Here is a 22,626-nt window from a genome sequence, read left to right on the forward strand (position 1 = left end):
GACGTAACATGTACTTTGAATACCAACAACTAGTTTTCCATTTTCCACACACGTGTAAAACCCACCTGATAATGGTCCTGAGCATGTCTCAGGTTCCCATCGTAGTCATCTGATACCCTCTTGCATATCAAGTGCCATTTGATACGCATGCCGCGAATCTTCTTTCTGTCTCACACGCGCGAATATTCTTTTTTTATCGCTTTCCCTCCGTCTCCTCACCACCCTTTTCCACGCTCCTTCGCTTCTTTCATCATATATCACAACACCCTTCAAAAGCCTACCTGTAAAACCTCTCTCTCTCTCACATATCCTACGCACCGCCTCTTATCCTACGCACTCTCTCTCTCTCTCTGAGAGAAAAACCCCTGGAAATCTTACCATCTGATCCGACTCCGAGGGGCAAAACCGTAAATTTTCCCGCACCTCCGAGGGTTTTTCGGAGAGAATGCCGATCTTCCGCTTTCTGCTCTTCCTCTCTCTCCTTCACTCATCTCTCGTTTCCTGCCAGAGATCCTCCAACTCCAGCTGGCTCACGTTAAAAGGTACTCTCTCTCTCTCTCTCTCTCTCTCTCTCTCTCTCTCTCTTTCTGTCTAAATCCGTTTTACTATTGGAAAATGCTGTTGAAATTTCCAGCCCCTCCAGAAATTGATAGTTCCGTCCCTCTTTAGTGTAATGTGGTCAGTGTCCGTTGTGGGCAGTTGCTAGAAAGAGCTCAGAATGACGGAATCACACCTTTTGGATGGTGTGGGAGTATCAGTTTTAAGGGCTTCAGCTCCTAAAAATTCTGGGTTTTTTGGGGTTATGATTGTTTTTCTTTTGGAAAATCTAACTGGGGCTTTTGCTTTTATAGAATCTCTGTTATGACAAAAATGCCCTTGAAAAAAAAGGAATTATTTTCATTTTGGAAAATGATGATAAATTTTATGTTGGGTGATATTAATTGTGTACTGAGTAGGGGCAATTTGGTCACAATGATTTTTTTTTTTTCTGCGAGGGAATTTGTGGATCTTCGTTACGATCAATTAGCCGTTGTGGTAGTTGTTCGAAAGAGCTCAGAATGACGGAATTGCCCCCTTTTGGATGGTGTGGCGGTATCAATTTTAGAGGGTCGGCTCCTGAAATTCCGGGGTTTTTTCCTCTTTGTTGTGATTGGATTTCTATCTGGTGTTTTTCGCTTTTTTTTTTTTTTTAATAAAAGAATCTCCGTTATGACCAAAATGCCCTTGGATAAAAAGGGATAATTTCTAATCTATAGATGCATCCAGGGCATTACTTTTGGAAAATGATGAGAAATTTTAACTTGGGTGTTGTTATTTTTATGTGCTGGAATGAGGGTAATTTGGTCACTACCAGTTTTTTTTTTTTCTTGCGAGGGATTTTGAAGATCTTTGTTCTGACTAAATTACCCTTGTGGGTGGAAATAGCATTTCTTTTTGTTTTTTGAAAGGTGAGAAAACTCACACACTCTTACACCCACACCCCATGCACGCATGGGTTCTTGAACCCATGACCTCAGAGATGAGACACCCAGTGTCTACCACTGAGCCAAGACCCAGCATTTCCACATTAGCTATTTATAGACGCTAGTTGTTTTAGATAATCTTATAATTTTTAGATGAAATTCCTTAAGTGGGAATTGATCTGGATCATCCATTGCTTTGGCCCTACTTCGGATGGGCTGTTTGCTGAAGCATCCATCGGTCAGATCGTCCTGGCCACCAATCGAAGTAGTTCTGCCGATTGAATGCTGATTGTTTGGTGGATTTTTCTCTCTCTCTCTCTAAACTGCTCAATTTGAATCCACGGAGCCGTCCAATTGGTGTCTAGGCAAACCCAGTCACGTGCTAATTTTGGGGTATTGCCTATACATGGTGGGGTCCGGCGGCTTAACAGTTTTGATCTCGAACATCTCATATGTGTATAGAGATTGTGTACCAAAGACTAACCTAGATATTAGAGTTTATCACTAGATTCTTCCTTTTCTTGTGATATTTCCACCTAGTAAAGTTGACTTCTCCTCTCCCCCCCTAACTCATAATTTCTTGTTGTAAATGCTTCGAATGGTCTTTCTAGTGACTAAATTACCATACTGGAGGTGGAGCTAGCCATTGTAAAATGTGTGAAGTATCAACTTGCATATTTTACTGAGGTACCACATCCTGCGTTTCTAGTTCAACCCAATTGTAGTACATGTGGCCCACCTAATTGTAACCTAGATAGTTCATCCGATGGACCCGTCAGCCCTATTTCGGTCTAGTGACTCGTTTCGATGGCCATCGATACTAAGACAACTCAAATGAGCAACCAAGTTGACTTGTTTTCTGTTGCGCAGCACGCCAACAACGGAGTGAACCGAGATCTAATCTCCGGTCTCACCCACAAACGATAAACAAAAAGAAATATAATCTAGAGATAGAATTAAAGCATATCAAACAAACCACAAGATAGAATATACGTGGAAAAACCCTAATAAGGGTAAAAAACCACGGGTGCAAACTTCCACTATGAAGAAAACGAGATTACAAGCAATATACTAACCTCTTGATGCTCCCATGCACAGAGATAACCCTTAGCCTAGCTTAGAAAACCCTTTCTTATACCCTAAAATAGCCCTAAGAACCCCTATTTATATTTTAGGCAACTCTTTTCCGCACCTATGCGAAAACCGCCTCAAATTTATGCAGTCCGCACCAAATCCGCACAAAATCTGCGTAACCTTGACTAGTCGAGAGAGGTCCTCGATCGGTCGAGCATGGGCCTCGACTGGTCGAGCACCATGGACCCAAAAAACTATTGCTCGCTGGACTTTGAGTCGAGCGAACCCTCGACTAGTCGAGTGGGCCTCTCGACTGGTCGAGCAGCCCACTCGACTGGTCGAGCGACATGGTCCAGATGAGGCTCCACACCTTAATAATCTCCCACTTGGAGACACATCGCCATAATCCTTCGTCTTCTACATCTGGAGTGTATCATCTCCCCGTCTTCAAGCCTGAAGACCAATCAAAGCTGAATAGAGCTTCAGCTTCTCCCGTGTGATCGCCTTGGTTAGCATATTCGTAGGATTCTCACTTGTATAGATCTTCTGCAGAGCAATCGATCCATCTTCCAGTAACGAACATATGAAGTGATATCTGATGTCAATATGCTTGGTTCTTCAATGAAAGACTGAATTCTTAGTCAAGTGTATTGCACTTTGACTGTCACTCTACAACTTGCAATCTGCTTGCTTCTTTCCCAACTCTTCTATGAAACCTTACATCTACACCATCTCCTTGCACGCTTCTGTAGTTGCAACATATTCTGCTTCCGTTGTACTGATAGATACTATCTTCTGTCACTGAGAGACCCAACTGACTGCAACACTATCCAAAGTAAAGACATAATCTATATTGCTTCTTTTGTTGTCGATATCTCCTGCCAAATCTGAATCTACAAAGCCTTGTAGCTTGATTTCTGATCCTCCATAACACAACCCTACATCCGCAGTACCAACCAGGTATTTAAGGATCTACTTCACAACTTCCTAATGTTCCTTCTCGGGGTTGTTAATGAACCTGCTAACAGCTCCCACTGCTTGAGCAATGTTTGGCCTCGTGCTCACCATAGCACACATGACTCCCAATAGTTGACGTGTATGAGACTTTAGCCATGTAGTCCCGTTCCTCCTGCGTCTTTGCAGCTTGCTCTTTATAAAGCTTGAAGTGGCTGGCTAATGGAGTGATAACTGGCTTAGCACCTCCCATACTGAATTGATCAAGTACCTTGGCTATGTACTCTACTTGTGACAAAACCAGTTTCTTGTTTTCCCTGTCACGCTTTATCCTCATGCCTAGGATTTGTTTTGTAGCTCCTAAATCCTTCATGGCAAATTCTCTAGACAATTGTCTTTTGAGATCTGAGATGTCCTTCATGCTTGATCCGACCACAAGCGTATCATCTACTTACAGGAGAAGAATGACGTACGATGTATCAAACTTCTTCAAATAGTCATAGTGGTCTGCATGACATCTCCTAAAACTGTTTCCCGACATGAAACTGTCGAACTTCTTGTACCACTGCCTCGGAGCCTGCTTCAGGTCATATAGACTCTTCTTCAGTCTACATACCTTGTTCTCCTTTCCTGGTACACGTATCCTGTCGGCTGATGCATATATATATATATATGCATATATATATATGTATGTATATCTTCTTCAAGGTCCCCATGAAGAAAGGCTGTTTTAACATCTAGCTGCTTTAGATGCAAGTCCTCTGTATCCACTATACTCGAGACCATACGAATTGTAGACATTTTCACCACTGGTGAAAATATTCAGTGAAGTCAATACCTGCCTTTTGTTGGAACCCTTTTACAACTAATCTAGCTTTGTACTGTTTCAAACCATCATGCTCCTCCTTCAGTCTGTAAACCCACTTGTTATGAAGAGCTTTCTTACCCTTATGTAGAGTGACTCCCATGTACGATTAGACTCAAGAGAGTCTATCTCATCATTCATGGCCTGCTCCCATTAACCCGTGTATCTAACTGTAATGCCTCTTCAAAACACTCTGGTTCACCATTACCTGTTAGCAGTAGATAATGTAAGGAGGGTGAGTATCGAACCGTGGGTCTCCTCTCCCGAGTAGACCTCCTCCCAACCGGTGTCTGTGGCTTTGTCTCATTATGCTCCTGTGCATGCTCATCCTGTGGCACTGTAACACCCGTGTCCTGTAACTTTTCCAACTCTACGAATTCTTTTTCCTTGGCCTTATTTTGCTGCACACTATCCTTATACATCACTTTTTCATTGAAGACTACGTCTTTGCTTCTGATGATTTTTCGATTTTCTGTATTAAAAAAACGGTAGTCAAAATCATGCTCCCCGTAGCCTATAAACGTGCACTTCCTGGACAATGTGAACATATGAAGTGCAACTGAACACTTTGAGATGTACAAGGTTCACTTCTTTCCTAGTCCACGTTTCTTCTGGTAGCCCACCATCCAATGGTGCCGAGGGGCTTTTATTGATGAGATATGCGGTAGTGTTAATAGCATTTGCCCAAAATGTCTTGGGCAATCCTGCATGTAACCTCATGCTCCTGCTGCGCTCAAGTATAGTCCTGTTAATGTGCTCAGCCACACCATTCTGCTGCGGTGTCCCTGGAATCATTTTCTGATGTTTGATTCCATTTGCTGCACAATACTCTTCAAACCTCTTATCACAGTATTCTCCCCCATTATTTGATCTGAGACATTTTACTGTTTTATCTGTCTCGTTTTCTATCATTACTTTCTACTTCTTAAATACATCGAATACATCAAATTTATGCTTTAAGAAATAGACCCACAGTTTTCTATTAGCATCATCAATAAAAGAAACGAAATAACGTGAGCCATCAAGAGATGATACCTGTGCCGGTCCCCACGCATTAGTGTGTACAAGCTCTAACAGACACGTCTTTGGAGCGTGTCCCGTCTTCTTGAAACTGACTCTCTTCTGCTTGCCATACACGCAGTCATCGCAGAATTTCAAGTCAATAGACTTCAGCCTTGGTAGCTTCTCTTTTGATAATAATACTTTCATCCCTTTCTTACTCATCTGTCCCAACCTCTGATGCCATAACTGCCCATTCACTCTAGTTGATGTGACTGCAAGTGAACTGTATGATCCTGAAGTCACGTATAGAGTACCTTCCTTATTGCCTCGAGATATCACCAAGGCACCTTTTGCGATTTTTCAGGAATCACTAGTGAATGTCGTCACCTATCTGGTATCGGCCAACTGCCCCACCGATATCAAATTCTGTTTCAAACTCGGTACATGTCTGACATCCTTCAATTTCAAAGCCGTTCCGTCTTTTTGATTTATATGAACGTCTTCCTCTCTAACAATACTGCACGGCTCATCATCACCGAGGTAGACTCTCCCGGAGTTACCTGACACATAATCACGCAGAACTTTCTACACGAAGTAGCATGAAACGAAGCACCGGAGTTTATGACCCAAGACTCATTCCGCATATCAAGAGATAAGATCAACGCCTCTGTGTCACTCTCTTCAGATAAATTCACTGAATCCTTTCCGCCTTGAGAGCTTCCTTCTTGTTTCTTAAGCGTCCTGCAATCGTGTTTCATGTGCCCTTTCTTTCCGCAATGCCAACACCCGTTTTTGTCTTTCAGTCCCTTGGACTTCTTTCTCGACTTAGAATGTCTGTGTTTATTGCCTCCTTTGTTCAGCGATCTTCCTCTTCCTTCAACATTTAGAGCATTCCCCGAATCCCTTGAAATTTATGTTGCCTTTCTTCTAGATTCTTTGCTGAGAATTAAACCGGCTACATCATCGAATTTGAGCTTTGTCGACCCTGAAGAATTGCTCACAGCAATTACCAAACCATCCCAACTGTCTGACAAACTGGACAAGATCAATAACGCCCTGGCCTCGTCTTTAAAAACAATGCCAATAGATTCCAATTGGCTCGTGACTTTATTAAACTTGTTTAGATGTTCAGCCACGCTCCCACCATCCAACATCTTCATGTTGAATAATAGTTTTATAAGATGAACCTTGTTGGACACTGAGGGTTTCTCATACATCGTAGCTAGGGCTTCCATTAATTCTTCTGTGGTTTTCACCTTGGATATATTGAAGGCGACGCTCTTAGACAAAGAGAGTCGGATCGTTCCTAAAGCCTTTCGATCCAATAAAGAGCATTCATCATCTATCTTCTCTGGTTTCTTCTCTTTTCCTCCTAGAGGGATATAGAGGTCCTTCTGATACAGATAATCCTCTATCTGCATCTTCCAGAAGGCAGAGTTTGAACCATCAAACTTCTCAATTCTAGTCTTCCATTCTTCCATCATCGCTCTCACTAGAACTAAACCAATAGTTCTGATACCAGTTGTTGCACAGCACGCCAACAACGCAGTTAACTGAGATCCAATCTCCGGTCTCACCCACAAACGATAAACGGAAAGAATATAATCTAGAGATAGAATCAAAGCATACCAAACAAACCACAAAACAGAATATATGTGGAAAAACCCTAACAAGGATAAAAAACCACGGGTGCAAACTTCCATCATGAAGAAAATGAGATTACAAGCAATATACTAACCTCTTGATACTTCCATGCACAGAGATAGCCCTTAGCCTAGCTTATAAAACCTTTTCTCATACCCTAGAATAGCCCTAGGAACCCCTATTTATAGTTTAGGCAACTCCCTTCCGCACCTTTGGGAAAAAATGAAGTGCTGGAATTGCGGGCAACAGGGGCATACGAAAAAGGATTGCTGGAATCCTAAAGCCTAGAAGGGAGATAAAGCAGATGAAGCGCCGTAGGAGGTCAATGCAATAGAATCGACTGAAGAGGCGGGTAGTAGTGATGTTATGACCGCATTCGAATTCGGCTATCTCAACGACGAGTGGATTTTGGATACGTGGGTGTCATTCTACATGACCTCGCATCGGGATTGGTTCACCACATACAATAAGTGTGATGATGACTAGGTGTTTATAGGCAATGATGTTGCTTGTAAGGTTGTTGGAATTAGATCGGTACGCATCAAGATGTTTAATGGGATGAAACACATTCTGAGAGACGTTCTTGACCTACGGAAGAATATGATCTTTCTGGGAGCTTGCGAGGCAATTGGGCATAAATTCATTGATTTTGATTGCGTCTTGAAAGTTTGAAAGGGGGCACTCGTAGTGATGAAGATCATAGCAGAGCGGTAACCTTTATAGATTGATTGAGAATACTGTATCGGGTGGAGCTGCAGTGTTGGTAGCGGAGTCCACGTTGGCACGTTTGTGGCATGCGCGTCTAGGCCACATGAGCGAGCGTGGCATAAATGTAGGATCGATGTCTAATTTTAGCATTTAAAAGTGTTGATTTTAATATATGCGAGCATTGTATATATGGTAAACAATCATAATTATTTGTTAAGTTGGGTTAACATGTAAGTAAGGGTGTTCTGGATTATGTGCATTTTGATGTATGGGAGCCATCGCCCATTGTTTCTGGAGGGGGGTCATCGTTTTTTATATAATTCATAGCTGACTACTTTAGAAAAGTTTAGGTGTACTTCATGAACTACAAATCCGATGTTTTCTCCACCTTCAAGGTGTGGAAGGCGGTGATAAAAAAATTGTTAGGGCGACAATTAAAAATATTAAGGACAAACAATGGTGGTGAATTCACTTCAAAGGAATTCAACCAGTTTTCTAAAGATGATATGATTGTAGGGCATAACACAATCAAACACACACCAGAGCAGAACAATGTGGCGGAATGAATGAATCAGACTCTCTTGGAGGGAGTCTGTTGAACAATCCCAAGTGCAGGACTGTGTAGTAGTAATAACTTAGTAAGACTGAGGTCGATCCACATGGAATTGGTTGAGAATATAATTAAAACTAATTGGGTTGATCTGGGTTTTAATCCAACGAGGAATAAAAGAGGGTATAAACAATAAATAAAAACACTGATTCAAGAATCCCCACTTAACAAATTCTGAATTTAATTCGTCTTCTTAAATTGATAACACAAATAGAACTGGATTCCAATTCATTCTAATCGGAAGATTAAACTGTAAATCTAATCATAAACATTCAATCAAAGATATATGAATTGAGATAGATTAATCTCTCATGAAAATCTAGGTAATTGATCACAATGAATTAAAATAACCTATTGTACTCGGAGTTAACATTAGATCAATCAATTTTACTGATCAATTCCTTCTCCAATATAGGAAATTAATCAAAACAATCACAATTTCAACATTCAAAACCCATAACTTGAATTTAAAATGAATTAAATATCAAAATTCATCAAGAGGTTCATTCCTTACCCTTAGCAAAGAGATTAGCTTATCATGACTAACATCTTAAACGAAACAAAAGAAGAAAACCAAAAATCAAAATAGAATCGAAGTTTGGACGAAAGAATGACGCCGTCCATTCGTTTTTGCAGATAATTTTAATGGTTGAACCCAAAAATGATGTATATCCAAAGCTCAAGCGGACCATACCACAGGAAAAAGTAGAAGTATCAAAAGAACTACTCCGGAACGGGTAGGATCGGATCGGTCTGGATCCATTCAGATCGGTTTTCGGGTCGGGTCGGGTCGGATCAAGGCCAATCCGAACTCGACCCGAAAAGATTTCGGATTTGGATGGGGCTACCCGATCCGCACCGATCCAGACCGTCGGTTCGGTTCTGATCGGGTCTGATCGGGTTGGATCCACCGGATCGGGTCTGTTTTGCCCAGTTGTTGACAGAGTTGGTGCTACTTGTAACATCTTGTTGTCTTTCACGGAAGCCTCGATTATCTCTTGCTCTTCCTTGGCCTCCTTCACAACAAACCACCGGCTTTCGTATTTTTCCTGGGCAGATAGACTGCTTCTGGGCTTTTTTGTTCTTTCAACGATATAGCTATAAGTTATGTTGATGATCTAAGCTACCTCCCTGAAATAAGGAAGGAACGAGTTGGAAAATGAAAGTATTTGCAGAGTACCAACCGGTTTGCTCCTCTGGTGTAGCAAGAAACGAGAAGCACAGTTCCCTTTTGGCGTGCACAAGAGCACCAACCACCTTGCTCCTTCAGAGTACCAAAAAGGCACGAGGCCCTTTCTTGACCTTGTCTGCCCATTCCTTTGAATAGATGGCAAAAGCAGCTCTCAATAGGGTAGAGTCTGTGTGATGAGTGTGCAGAAGCTACTTGGAACTAAGTGTGTACCGATCAGGTGTGTTGTCAGAGAACCAGAACATACCGGACAATTGAGGCTTTTTTCAAACAGAAGGTTGTCTTCAAACAACTACTCGAACCATGATGGAAAAGAGGCCTTTGTTTTTTTTTTTTTTTTTTTTTTTTTTCTGTTTGAGATGAGATGTAGGCCATGATCGCACCGTCGGATGTCAATGAAGATGATGGAGAAGGGCCACTTGAAGCTTTGTTGGAAGGGGTTTTCTGTGACGGTGGTGAAAAAAGGGTGGTTGAGCAAAGTTCTGTACTTTTTATTTCAGGTGGTCTTCCAGAAGGGGTTTTGAGAAACCCTAGTGCGTCGGTGATGAAGGTGTTTGCCGCAACGATGGACAAGCGACATGGGTGCCGAAATCAGAGATTGGATCGTTGGAATCAATGGATGATTCGTCTTTTCAGTTGATGCAGGTGGAAAAAAAGGGTTTTGAAAACCCTAGCTCAACACTCTCACGATCAGAACAAGGGTTTCGAAAGCCCTCTTTTTTGTTTCTTTCGGTTCTTCCCCTTGTTGGTTGATGATGGTGGAAGACGACGCTGGTGGATGATGGTGGAGCGGAAGCAACAATGATGATGGTTGTGGACGGTGGCTGCGAACGGTGTGGATATGATGGCAATAAGGGACGATGCTCAAAATTGTGACATTGATTTGAGGTGCCGTCCTGTTGATGCGCCAATCGATGATGTTCATAGTTGAGCAGAGGTTGAGTTGTAGAGATGAAGTCAGACTCGATAGATCGAGATCTTCCGGCGATTAATGCTGATTTGTTTTTTATTTTTTTATTTTTTACTTTCTTTCTTTCCCGGCAGATCAATATTATGATCTTTTGGCGGATTACAGACTTGAATTTAACAGATAGAGCCTGCTCATGGCAGAGCAGAAGTGATGCTGGGCATAGATCACGATACGGTAGTTTGGGCAAATCTGCTGGCCCGGTGCCTGTTGTTGCTATGGTGACGGTGCTCTGCTGACACAAGTCTCTCAAAGATGAAGCAGGGCACTACGACACTGTGCACGGCCGAAACCTAGATATGTAGCAAATCCAGGAGTGGTTGGGGTTTCGAAACCCTGAAAATAGGGTTGTAGCGATTTGGGGATGTGCCTTCTGTTGCAATGACCTTGGATTTAGATGCTAGGAATGTTGCAGGGGTGGAGTAGAGACTTCTCACGGCGGTAGAGTTGTGACTGGCCTAGATCAGAGAAAAGGCTCTGATACCATGTTGGAAATAGGCACGAGAGTAATTACGAATTTCTTATTATTATTTCCGTTGAAAGAACATTACATATATAGATATTTGGAGAGAAGTAGTTGTATTGTATACAATTATTACAATGGATGAGAGAGAGAGAGAGAGAGAGAGAGAGAGAGAGAGAGAGTCCTAGTGAAAGTGTAAGATGTATACAGAATGAGTCCTATTAGAGATATTCCTTAACAATGTCAAACCGGGCAAGCAACATTGGGAGGCAGTGAAATGACTACTTTGATAACTACGAGGTATAGCAGACTACGTCTTAACATTTGAAAAATCATAGGGAAAGTTAGTAGGCTATGTGGACGTTATGCAGGGAATGTGGACAATAGAATGTCGACTTCCGGTTACTCGTTTGTACTAGCAGGTGCGTGATCAGTTGCATGTCGAAGCTTTAGTCTATAGTTGCTCTTTCTACAACCGAAGTTGAGTATATGGTAGTGACGGAGGCATTCAAGGAATGTGTTTAGTCGAGAGGAATGATGAACGAGTTTGGGCTTCATCAAGAGGCCGTGCCAGTTAATTGTGACAGTGAAAGCGTGATCAACTTGGCAAATAATTCAGTTAACCATTCTAGAACTAAACATATTGATATCCGTCATCATTTTATCCGATAGGTGATTGAGGAAGGCAATGTTATTCTCGAGAAGATCCATACGAGCGTGAATGTGGCGGGCATGCTTACAAAGGTGCTTCCCACAAAGAAGTTTCGATTTTGTTCGACTTCTCTAGGTCTGGCAAATGTTTGATGAAGACGGAGTGTGCACGAAAAGCGACGATGATGGATAAGTTATGATGGAGGCAATTAGAGATGAAGTTATGGTTCATGAATGGAGATTGAAGTTATGGTGGAGATTATTGTTTGAAGTCTTCAATTTGTGCAGTAAACAAGGGCTTGAGCGATCGACTAGCCTAGTCGATCAATCGAGTGAGCCTTGGATTTTATTAATTGGTCGTTGGACACTTTTGGACAAGTTTGATCGGTCAAACTCTCGGCTCAATTGATCGACATAATTTGGAAAAATCAAGTTTAATCTCTGGATAGTTTTGAGCATGTTTGATCGCTTGAACATGGGAGCTCGATCGATTGATGCTTAGATCGACGACATGCGCAGTTTTGCGTAATTGCGTGGATTTTCTTTCCTATTCCAGTTATAACACTATATATATGGGTGTAATGCGGGGTTAGGGTATTCTAAAGAGGGCCAAGTCATTTCTAGGGTTTGGAGAAGAGAAAACAAGGGTTTTCCGACATTGTAAATGCATCCATCTCTTATATTTTTGCTTTCATAGTGGATTTTGTTGTCACTTTGTGCCATGATTTTTTCCCGCAAGTGTTTTCCACGTAAAAATTTGTGTGTTCTTGTGCGTGCTTCGTTGCATTCATCTTTCGCTTGTTTGATTCGAGCTCGGGGTTTGCTTCTGTGGTTCCCCAACAATAAGTTGGGTCCAACTGGACAATTACGGTCATCAGTTGGGGAAGGTTTTTTGGGCATCTCTTGTCCACAATGGGGCCTACTAGTTTAACTGTTCAGGTCACCAGATGAAGAGCTCTGCATGCAAAGCTTGTTTGGTGCATTTTCTCCATTGATTTAGAACCCTCTAAAATTGGCACTCCACTTTTCTTTTTGGGGTAATTTGGTCAAAGTGTTATTTTCTATGAGAGCCTTTTGGAAACCTTGTTACGAGCAACTAGCCTTGTGGGTTGGAAATATTGAAACAGGCATGTCACTCTTGAGTTTGTCTGTTTAGAACAAATATGGTGTAGTATCTTTATGCGTTCGATTTGTAGTTTAGAACTTCGAATTCGTTTGCATGCAAGAAGGATATGGAGAGTTGAGCAATGATTTCCACAACTCTCAAAACTATTCAACTGGGCTCATCTGTTTCCATATCTTTTACATTTGTCTAATTCAGTTTTCTTGATTATAAGTTGTGATTGAGATATATGGTTATGGGATTTTCTCCTGTCATCATGGATCCAAAAAAGCCAAGTGTCTCAAGATAAGGAAGAATTTCCTTGCAGGTTTCATCTTTATTCCTTTCACTGTTCTTGGTACCAGCAGACTGATACGTCATTGTGCATTTTGCAGGTGGTGCTCCTGTAGTAATAGCTAAGGGCGGCTTTTCTGGGGTTTTTCCTGATTCCAGTCCAAATGCTTACCAATTTGCATCGATAACTACTCCCAATGCAATTTTCTGGTGTGATGTACAATTAACTAAAGATGGTATTGGAATCTGTGCACCAGATATAAAGCTGGATAATTGTACCGACATCTCTTCAGTGTATAATGATAAAAAGACCTACTCTGTCAACGGGGTGCCTGTGGATGGGTGGTTTTCTGTGGACTATGACCTGAAGGACTTGCAGCAGAATGTCTTCTGTAAGTTGGATTTCTACCTATGTAGTTTTTCCTAGTCCTGTAGTTGGATTTCTGTGGAAAGACCATTGAAATATTTTAAGATCCAGGGAAAATGCTCATTGGAAAAGGAAGCTGGAAATTCAAAGTTTTAGTTGGTTTCTGTTGCTGTTGCAGATTTTGAAATTCTCTATTTACACTTTTTCAAGCACATCTATTTTGTATTTTCTTGACTGATATTGATTTGATCACCTGATCTGCTTTGGACTTTTAATGCACAGCTAACTGCAGCTATGCTGTTGCATTTACTTGGTCATTGTTTCTTGGATTATGTCTTGCAGACTCCTGTGTCTCAGGAGCTTATATATGGGCCTATAATATACTGGATAGAGGAAACCTTGTTGATCATTGATGAAGTTTTACTTTCTACACTTTAAAGATATAAAAAACACTTTTGAATAGTGTACTGACATCTGCTTGGTAACTGGACAGTGATTCAAGGAATTTATTCTCGAAGTCCACGATTTGACACTGGTCCTAACACTATCTGTACAGTTGAAGAAGTAATAGCACAAGTACAGCCAAGAAGACCAGCCTACTGGTTGAATATTCAGGTAAAGTTGTGTGAATCATAAGTTGCATCGTGTGTTGCAGTGGCATTCTTGTCAGTCTAGATTGTTTTCATGATAACTTCAATGCTTAATCTGATATGTTTCTTTCTCTGCTTCTGTGAGAATCTCCAAGCACCATAGCGTCTAAGGTCCAAACGAGAGGGACAAATCAGAAAATTTTACCACATGAAATAATTAAGATTTAATGGGTCCTGATGTATGCCAGGACATAAATAATGCCCTGATATGCCCACCATTCATTAGGGGCTCATGATATGGTGATCTGGACCACTGATATGATGGGACCCACCGTGGATGAGCCATGCCCCAAAGATCTTTCAAATAGCAAGTTCCTACCAGCCAATCTTTGATCCTTTCTTTCCAGAATGTTGTGATTTTTTGTCAGCCATCTATTTCTATTCCACTGATCAAAGGGTTAGAATCTTCGAATCTGGGAGATCATTCGGGTATCCCCTATTGACATTTGGCCCAGTATAATGGTCTGATCACCAAGTCACAGGCCTTTCATTAAAGGAATGCTCATATCTCGTTGCATCAGGACCCCAATAATTCATCTAATGCTCTCTCCCCCCCCCAAGGCTTCTGCATTGAACTGATCCCATCTTCTGTTCTCTTATGTGCTGCAGCATGATATGTTCTTCAGCCAATTTAATTTGAGCATGAGAAGCTATGTGATTAGTGTGTCAAAAAGCATTGTAGTAAACTACATCTCATCCCCCGAAGTGGGTTTCCTACGCAGTATTGTTGCAAGATTTAAAGGAAGCCCGACAAAATTTGTTTTCCGCTTTCTGGGGGCAGACATAACGGAGCCGTCGACCAACCAAACCTATGGTTCACTCTTGAAGAATCTTACATTCATCAAGACATTTGCCTCTGGAATTCTTGTTCCCAAGAATTACATATGGCCTTTAGATAATGGCTATCTATTGCCGCACACCTCTGTTGTCTTGGATGCTCATAGAGAAGGGCTGGAGGTTTTTGCTTCAGGTTTTGCAAATGATGGTCCCTTTGGTTACAATTTCAGTTATGATCCACTGGCTGAGTCTTTAGCTTTCATTGACAATGGCGACTTCTCTGTTGATGGCATACTGTCAGACTTTCCTATTACTCCATCAGGGGCTATTGGTAAGGTTTTTTCTTTTCTCACATAAAAATGCATAGCCCTGCATCATCATCATTGTTGTTGGCTTGATGATGATCATCATCAGAGACTTCACACTTGTCCTGCCTATTTGGAGCTGTCTATGCATGGTCCTGCATCATTTACAAACCAGATAAAACTTGGAACACCTAAATCTTTGAAGAACAGTGATATTTTTATGATACACTGTATGGTTGCTCTATTATTATTATATTTTAAATAAAGGCAAGCACCATGCCTGTATTCCACCATAATTTTCTCCTATTAAATGCATTAAGGAATTTATTTTGGCCGTAGAGCCAATCAGTGTACCTGTGGAATACATCTAGAGCTGGATTCTGTACCTGACTTCTTTGAATTCCTAGACTTTCTTTTTTAGCTTTCATTTCCATTGGGCTTTATGATCTCTCCTTGTGCTTGGAACTTGGTTGAAGATACTAAAGTCAGTTTGTGAGATATAGCAATTGGTCTTGTGCTTGTAACTTGTTTGAAGATACTAATAGCAGTTTGTGAAATATAGCCGTTGCTGCTTGTTGCTTTGCTACTCATTAATGAGAGACGTTCCAATGCTCTCAAAAAACTGTTTAACTTATAGTGCTGCTGGTTGCATCGGGACAGTGAGAGTCCAATCCATTGTTCTAAACTATTCTGGTCCAATGCACATTTTATGGGCTATGGCTACCATGAAAATGTTGAGCTTATCTGAAAAATATTAACCATTTGATCAATGGTCTTTAAGATGGATGGTCAAGATCGTTTAGGAAAAAATAGGTCCAATCAGCAAATTTATCCACCTTTTTGTTAGGTCCCATCATGGATTGCATATGATTCTAAAGAAATAATTTTGTTAGGCAATCATAACTGTCCTGTTCATCTTCTGGAAAACGGATGGCTGCAGAAAATAAGGCCAAATCAAGGATGAATTGGATCATCTGATCATAGGATTTTCGAATTGTAGTCTATGAAATGTGTTTTGGAGTGGATGGACAGTTCAGATCGATCAATTGGACTGTCCAAATGAACTGATGCAACTAGAAGCACTATAACTTATAGTGCTCTGAGAGCACTAGAGCATCTCTCCTCATTAATAATTTTGATTGGTTAGTTAAGTAATGATTGTTAGTTCTTTCCTGAGTATTGCTGATAACTGGCTATAGTTACTGCTTAATATTTGCCATTGTCTCATCTTTCAAAAAAGAAAAAAAATTTGCTGTTGTCTGGAAAAGTGTGCATATCACTAGATGATTGCCATTATTCTGTTTATCTTTCCCTTTTTGTAGTTGGAATTCGTTCGATGAGTCTTTTCTTAGGGCCTGCTTGAAGTGCCCCCAAATAGGATACACCTTGGGTTTTTGCAGATCAGGAAATGGGAAATGGACTTGTGAGTATATTGTTTCCCCATCTTGTCAACTCCAAATTACGAGTAGGTTGAGAATGGTTATCCCACTCATGATTTGGTTGGAAAGCATCCACTCAGCTGAAAATCAGGGAACATGCAAACAGGCCTTTAGTGTAGATAGAATTCAGCAGTTGGCTTAGACCATTGTACCCCTTTGGAAGATTCATACCCTTGTTAGTAAAGCTACTCATGAGAGATTTTGAATGTACTCCTCCCCCCCCCCCCACAAATCCTTCTTTCTGGCTTTTCTCATATTCAGCTGTTGGTCTATCGATTTGAGCATAAATGCCTAAATTTATGAAAGCTGCTAGTTTTATGGTTGATAAGCTTGTGTTCTTACTTCAAAGAAAATTCTTCTAGACATTGACTTCTCGTTGTTACTACAGATTGCTTTTCTCATCTTAACAAGAATGCTTCTAAGTCGGGTATGTCACTATCCAAGATCAGTACTTTGTTGTTTCCATCAGCGGTTGAGTTTGTGACCTCTCCTTTTTTTTTTTTAATTATTTTTTTTAATTTTTAATTTTTTTTTAAAAATCTTGTGCTGTGCATCAGGAGGGAAACCAGTAATAATATCACACAATGGAGCTAGTGGATTCTATCCTGGTTCTACTGATCTGGCTTATCAGAAAGCCGTCGCTGATGGTGCAGACTACATTGATTGTTCTGTTCAAATGACAAATGATGGGGTTCTTGTCTGCTTAAACGACATAAATCTTGTCGATGGCACAAATGTTGTTCAGTCGCCCTTTAATTCTCGGATAGTTAAGTTTCCAGAAATTTCAGGAGCTTCCGGGATATTTACCTTCAATCTCACATGGGAGGAGATTCAAACACTGAAACGTAAGTCGAACCCTGTCTCCTCATCTTCGCATGAAACCTCCCAAACTGAACTTGTGACTTGTTTCTATATGTCAATCGTTATTCTTACTGTTGCTTGCTGCACTTCTCTTTATCCTGCCCTAGACATGGAGATTCATCTTTGGGAAAGGCATTATTACATCATTGTGTAGTTGGGTTTCTTAAATTCTTTTCCTGTTTGGTTTTTGTTGAAATTAATTAAAGTTTGTACCCCTCCTTGTGAAAGAGAATCATATGGGATGACTATTGAAATAGCAGATATGATAGAGAAAAGCATATAGTATTGAAGAAGATAATGCATGTTCATGCATAATCATCATCTTCATTATAGTCTCGTCCCAGCAGTTCGGGTCAGCTTTAAAAAGGAGTTTTTAAAGACCAATTATTTTCCCTCAAGCATTTACTTCCTGTAGATCTCAGTGTAGAGAAGTGTATGAAGGTGTTCTCGTATGAGAACGAATTTGTTGAGTCGTAAATTTTTAGGGTTAATTTATGAGTCTGGTGGGCATTAATGTTTGTTTTTGCATAACTCATTATTAAATGTCTCTCTGATCGCCATCTTTCTACCCGTCATTGCCAGTGTTCACAGTAGAAGGTGATTTGATGATTATGGTGTGGAGAAAAGAGGAGCAGAGTGAGAGAGAAGAAGAGGAAAGAAGAGAGTTTGGGGAAATGTTGTGTATAGGTCAACATGCCCTAACACAGAAGGTTTTATTAGAATAAAGCATACAATACACTGCAGGAGGAGGAAAGAGTGCACATGCACTTACATTAAAAGAGCCACTAACCACATACTATACACTAACACTCTCTAGACTCCCCCTCAAGTTGGGGCACAGGTGTTGATCATGCCCAACTTGTCATGAACACGATAAAGAGCATCTCGACTAGAGGTGTACACGAGTCGAGTCGAGCCGAGCCGAGCTTTGCCCAGCTCGTGCTCGACTCAGACTGCTCGAGTCTCAACTCGTGCTCGGCTCGACCTTCGAGCTCGGAATAGCAGCTCGTGCTTGGCTCGGCCGAGTTCGAGTTTTTGAGCCTGTTTCGAGTTCGAGTCTTCGAGCCTGTTTCGAGTTCGAGTTTTTGAGTCGAGTTTTGAGCGTTGAGCCAAGTTCGGCCTGTACCAGACGGTTGTTCAGCCAGTGGTCGCTGGTCGGAATTGTCGGACTTAATATACATTCAACAGGTCCGTCCGGCCAGTGGTTGCTGGTTGGATGGGTTCCGCTACTCGGACGGTTGGAAAAAATGGAGAGAGTTGAGGTCGGAGGATAGGACACACTTTCAAAAGAAATGCCGCCGGACAGACATTGGACGAGGACGGACAATTGATTTGGGCGATTTGGGGCGATTCAGGTGAAAGGGAGGGAGAACGGGTAGGGCTTGCTGGTTTGTGCGTACGGGTAGGGTCAGACGACTGGGTAGGGTTTTTTAAAAAAACTTCATATATAACTTAAAGTCGAGTCGAGTCGAGTCGAGACAAGTCGAGCCACGTCCAGCTCGGACTCGACTCGAAATGTTCCGAGCGCCCAAAATATGGCTCGACTCGGTTCGAACAGCGTTTCGATCTAAGTCGAGTCAAGCTTTTTCGAGCCGAGTCGAGTGAGTTACCAAGCTTAGGCTGCTTGTGTACAACTCTAATCTCGACTCAAAGACTTTGTAAGAACATCAGTGAGCTGATCCCCGGATCAAACAAAAGGGGTGGTGATTTCCTTAGAGGCATCTCTCCTGAATAAAGTGACAATCGACCTCAATATGCTTAGTGCACTCATGGAAAACTGGGTTACGAGTAATATGGATGGCCGCTTGGTTGTCGCAATGAAGAGGAATGAGAGTTGAAGGAGGATAGCCAAGTTATTTAAGAAGGGTGTGAAGCCACACGAGCTCATACGTTGTATGAGTCCTAGCATGATATTCTGCTTCAGTCGAGGATCGAGCAATAACTAGTTGCTTCTTGCAATTCCATGTGATAAGATTGCCACCTAGGAAGGTACAGAAGCTGGATGTAGAGTAGCGATCGTAATTATTACCTGCACAATCGACATCAGAATAGCCAGGAATATGAAGATGACCATGCGATTGAAAGCGAAGGCTAAGACCCGGGGCTGATTTTAGATATTAGATACCAAAGTATGTAGTATACAGCTGTGAGATGTGAAGAATGGGGAATTTGCATGAATTGACTAACAATACCCACTGCAAAGGAGAGATCCGGGCGAGTAAGAGTCAAGTAAATGAGCCGGCCTATAAGTCATCGATACATCATGGGATCAGAAAAGAGAGCACCATAATCTGGCCGAAGCTTCGGCCAGGTATCTATGGGGGTGGTAGTAGGTTCGCATTTTAACATGCCAGTCTCCATGAGAAGATTAAGCGCATATTTTCGTTGTGATAAGACCACTCTGGATGAGGAGTGACCAACTTCAATTCCTAGGAAGTAGCGAAGAGGACCAAGATCCTTAGTCTTTAGAAATTCTTTAACCTTCCACGGTTCAACCAAATCACGATTGGACAGAACAATAACGTCCACATACACAATGAGAACCATGATGCCCGTCGATCAACGACATATAAAGAGGAATGATTCGCATGACTACGAACAAAGCTGAACTCCATGAGAGCCTGACTAAAATTTTTGAACCATGCACGTGGGGATTGTTTGAGTCCATAAATAACTTTCTTCAATCGACATACAAGCGCAGCGTTGCGGAAAGCAACAAAGCCAGGAGGTTGATGCATGTAGACCTCCTCTGCAAGGTACCCATGGAGAAATGCATTCTAGCATCAAGTTGAAACAAGGGTCATGATAAATTGACGACCAAGGAGATCACAACACAAATATAATTAAGCTTAGCCACTGGAGAGAATGTCTCGAAGTAATCCACGCCATGAGTTTGCGTGTAGCCCTTGACAACAAGACGGACAACAAGACGGGTTTTATAGCGATCAATGGAGCCACCCGGAAGAACTTGATTGTGTAAATCCATCGTCATCCAACAGGTTTATGCCCTGAAGGAAGTGCCACAAGCTCCCAAGTATGATTCTTCTAAAGAGCAGACATTTCTTCTATCATCGCCTTCGTCCAGTTAGGACTATGAAGAGCATGTGAGAGAGATCGATGAATAATTTGTGACGAAAGGGAAGCTGTAAATGACTGAAGGGACGGTGAAAGATGATCATATGAAACGAAATTAGTAATGGGGTGCTGAGTACAAGATTGTGACATTTTGCACGAGGCAATGGAGAGATTCAGACTCGAGGTAGGAGAGTCACCTGAGCCAACATCCAAAGTGAGTAAAAGGCTAGATGGCTGAGCGTGTGAAGATTTATCTCAATGAGGATACACCCGCAGAGGCTTAGGGTCACTCAAATCACCAACAGGATGCTGGATGGAGGGGAGAAGAGTTTTCCCATGATCACCAGTGGAAAGAGGAAGAGGATAAGAGTTATGCTTCCCTTGACTCGCAAGAGGATCACAAAGGGATCGACTTGGAGCTGAAAAAAGAAACATCCTCAAAGACTGTTACATCGGCAGAAACATATTTCTTACTAGTCGAGGGGTCGTAACATGCCCTAATATCTCTTGGGGTAAGATTTTGGTCCATCTTGAGTAAAGAAACCAAAGAAAAACTTACCGATTTGAGGCAGATCAAAGAAAATCTTATTAAGGATCCGATTTTCGAATTTCTCTATTTCGGCCAAAACACCTTGAAAGAAGGTTTAAAAGTTCTCGAAAAATTAAATATTCTAAAATCAAGATCTATCAAACCTCTAAACTTTTAGCTCAAATGGGTTCCATGCGTCCGTACAACACTGACGTCAGGAAGGTGATGTGTCGCCTCTCAACTTGTTAAATGCAGAATGCCCTAATTTATGCTCTAATACCAAGAAGAAGGTGATTTGATGATTATAGTGTGGAGAAAAGAGGAGAAGAGAGAGAGAGAAGAAGGGGAAAGAAGGGAGTTTGGGGAAATGTTGTGTATCGGCCAACATGCCCTAACACAATGTTTTATTAGAATAGTGTATATAGTATACTGCAGGAGAAGAGGAAAGAGTGCACATGCACTTACATTAAAAGAGCCACTAACCGCACACACCATACACTACCACTCTCTAGATTCACAACATGAGCTCATTTCCAGTGTTCATGAACACGTGGACCCAGTGTTTAAAAAAGGTCTGGGCTGAATGATCAGACTGGTTGGGAACATAACCAGCCACCTAAATATGTCGATTGCTATGAACTGGTCAATTAAGGGGACTTCCATTTAATGTGTTTGAACTTCGAAGTATCAATATTGTCCAAAACATTTGAAAAACCACATGTATCACGTAATGTATCAGTCTAAAGTAAACATTAGGGACACTTAAAAGAAAATAGTGAAATTTTTTAAGTGAAACTTCAGGAGCTGTTAACATTGTTTTTGGTAGCGCTCGTAGTGTAGCACGTTGCGTATGTAGGCAGCGTAAGCTACAGAGCTACATGCAGTGTAGCATTTAGTGTAGCGCAAATAGCATATGCTACCTGAAATCTCCTCTTTTTATTTATTTATTTATTTTAAAAAGTTTTTCTTCTATGCTAGTTCAACACCTATTTTAAAATGATGGTGACTCATCCTCATCACATGTGGCACTACATTAGATCAATCTGGACCATCTAAGGTGTGGTCTTATATCATGGATAGAGCACTTAGATCAATCTGGACCATCCGAATTGTGGACCATATTGTGAATTTGTGATGTTTCAATAATAATAAAAAAAAAGAGGTCACACTTAGAGATGTTTGAAGGCAAAGAGAGATTTTGCATGGAAATATGTGGTTGACGATCCAGATTTGCAGTAAAAAACTCATAGCAATTATACATTTTGTAAATTTCATCATATTCTCTATTATTTTAATTAAAAAATATTAAGTATCGTGTAGCTTACGCTACACAATATGGAGGGCCAAACGTACGCTATATGCTACGCGCTATTTAAAACACTGACAATCCAGATTTGCAGTAAAAAACTCATAACAATTATACATTTTGCAAATTTGATCATATTCTCTATTATTTTACTTTAAAAAATTAAGTATCGTGTAGCTTATGCTACACAATATGGAGGGCCAAACGTACGCTATATGCTACGCGCTATTTAAAACACCGTTAAAATATACATGAGATAGTTATTTAAAATACTGTTAAAACATACATGAGACTGTGGATCGAAATTCAGATTTCCCCAATTTCTTCCACT

At 41.2% G+C, this 22,626-nt stretch overlaps 1 protein-coding gene across 2 annotated transcripts in view; it reads left to right on the plus strand.

Annotated features, from left to right (window-relative positions):
* Nucleotides 1-278: 278 nt before the first annotated feature.
* The window catches only part of LOC131229554 (glycerophosphodiester phosphodiesterase GDPDL4-like), a 28,104-nt gene continuing 5,756 nt past the window's right edge, over nt 279-22,626 (plus strand). Inside the window, exons 1-6 of one of the 2 annotated variants that reach the window (XM_058225547.1) lie at nt 280-542; nt 13,088-13,378; nt 13,847-13,968; nt 14,613-15,111; nt 16,913-16,951; nt 17,082-17,369. In XM_058225547.1, the coding sequence (XP_058081530.1) occupies nt 446-542; nt 13,088-13,378; nt 13,847-13,968; nt 14,613-15,111; nt 16,913-16,951; nt 17,082-17,369 (1,336 nt within the window). In that variant the 5' untranslated portion in view covers nt 280-445. Of the gene's footprint in view, nt 543-13,087; nt 13,379-13,846; nt 13,969-14,612; nt 15,112-16,912; nt 16,952-17,081; nt 17,370-22,626 lie in introns of both variants that reach the window. The other variant, XM_058225548.1, reaches the window with a different exon arrangement.

This window comes from Magnolia sinica, chromosome 16 (genome assembly GCF_029962835.1).
Source record: "Magnolia sinica isolate HGM2019 chromosome 16, MsV1, whole genome shotgun sequence".
Classification (NCBI taxonomy): domain Eukaryota; kingdom Viridiplantae; phylum Streptophyta; class Magnoliopsida; order Magnoliales; family Magnoliaceae; genus Magnolia; species Magnolia sinica.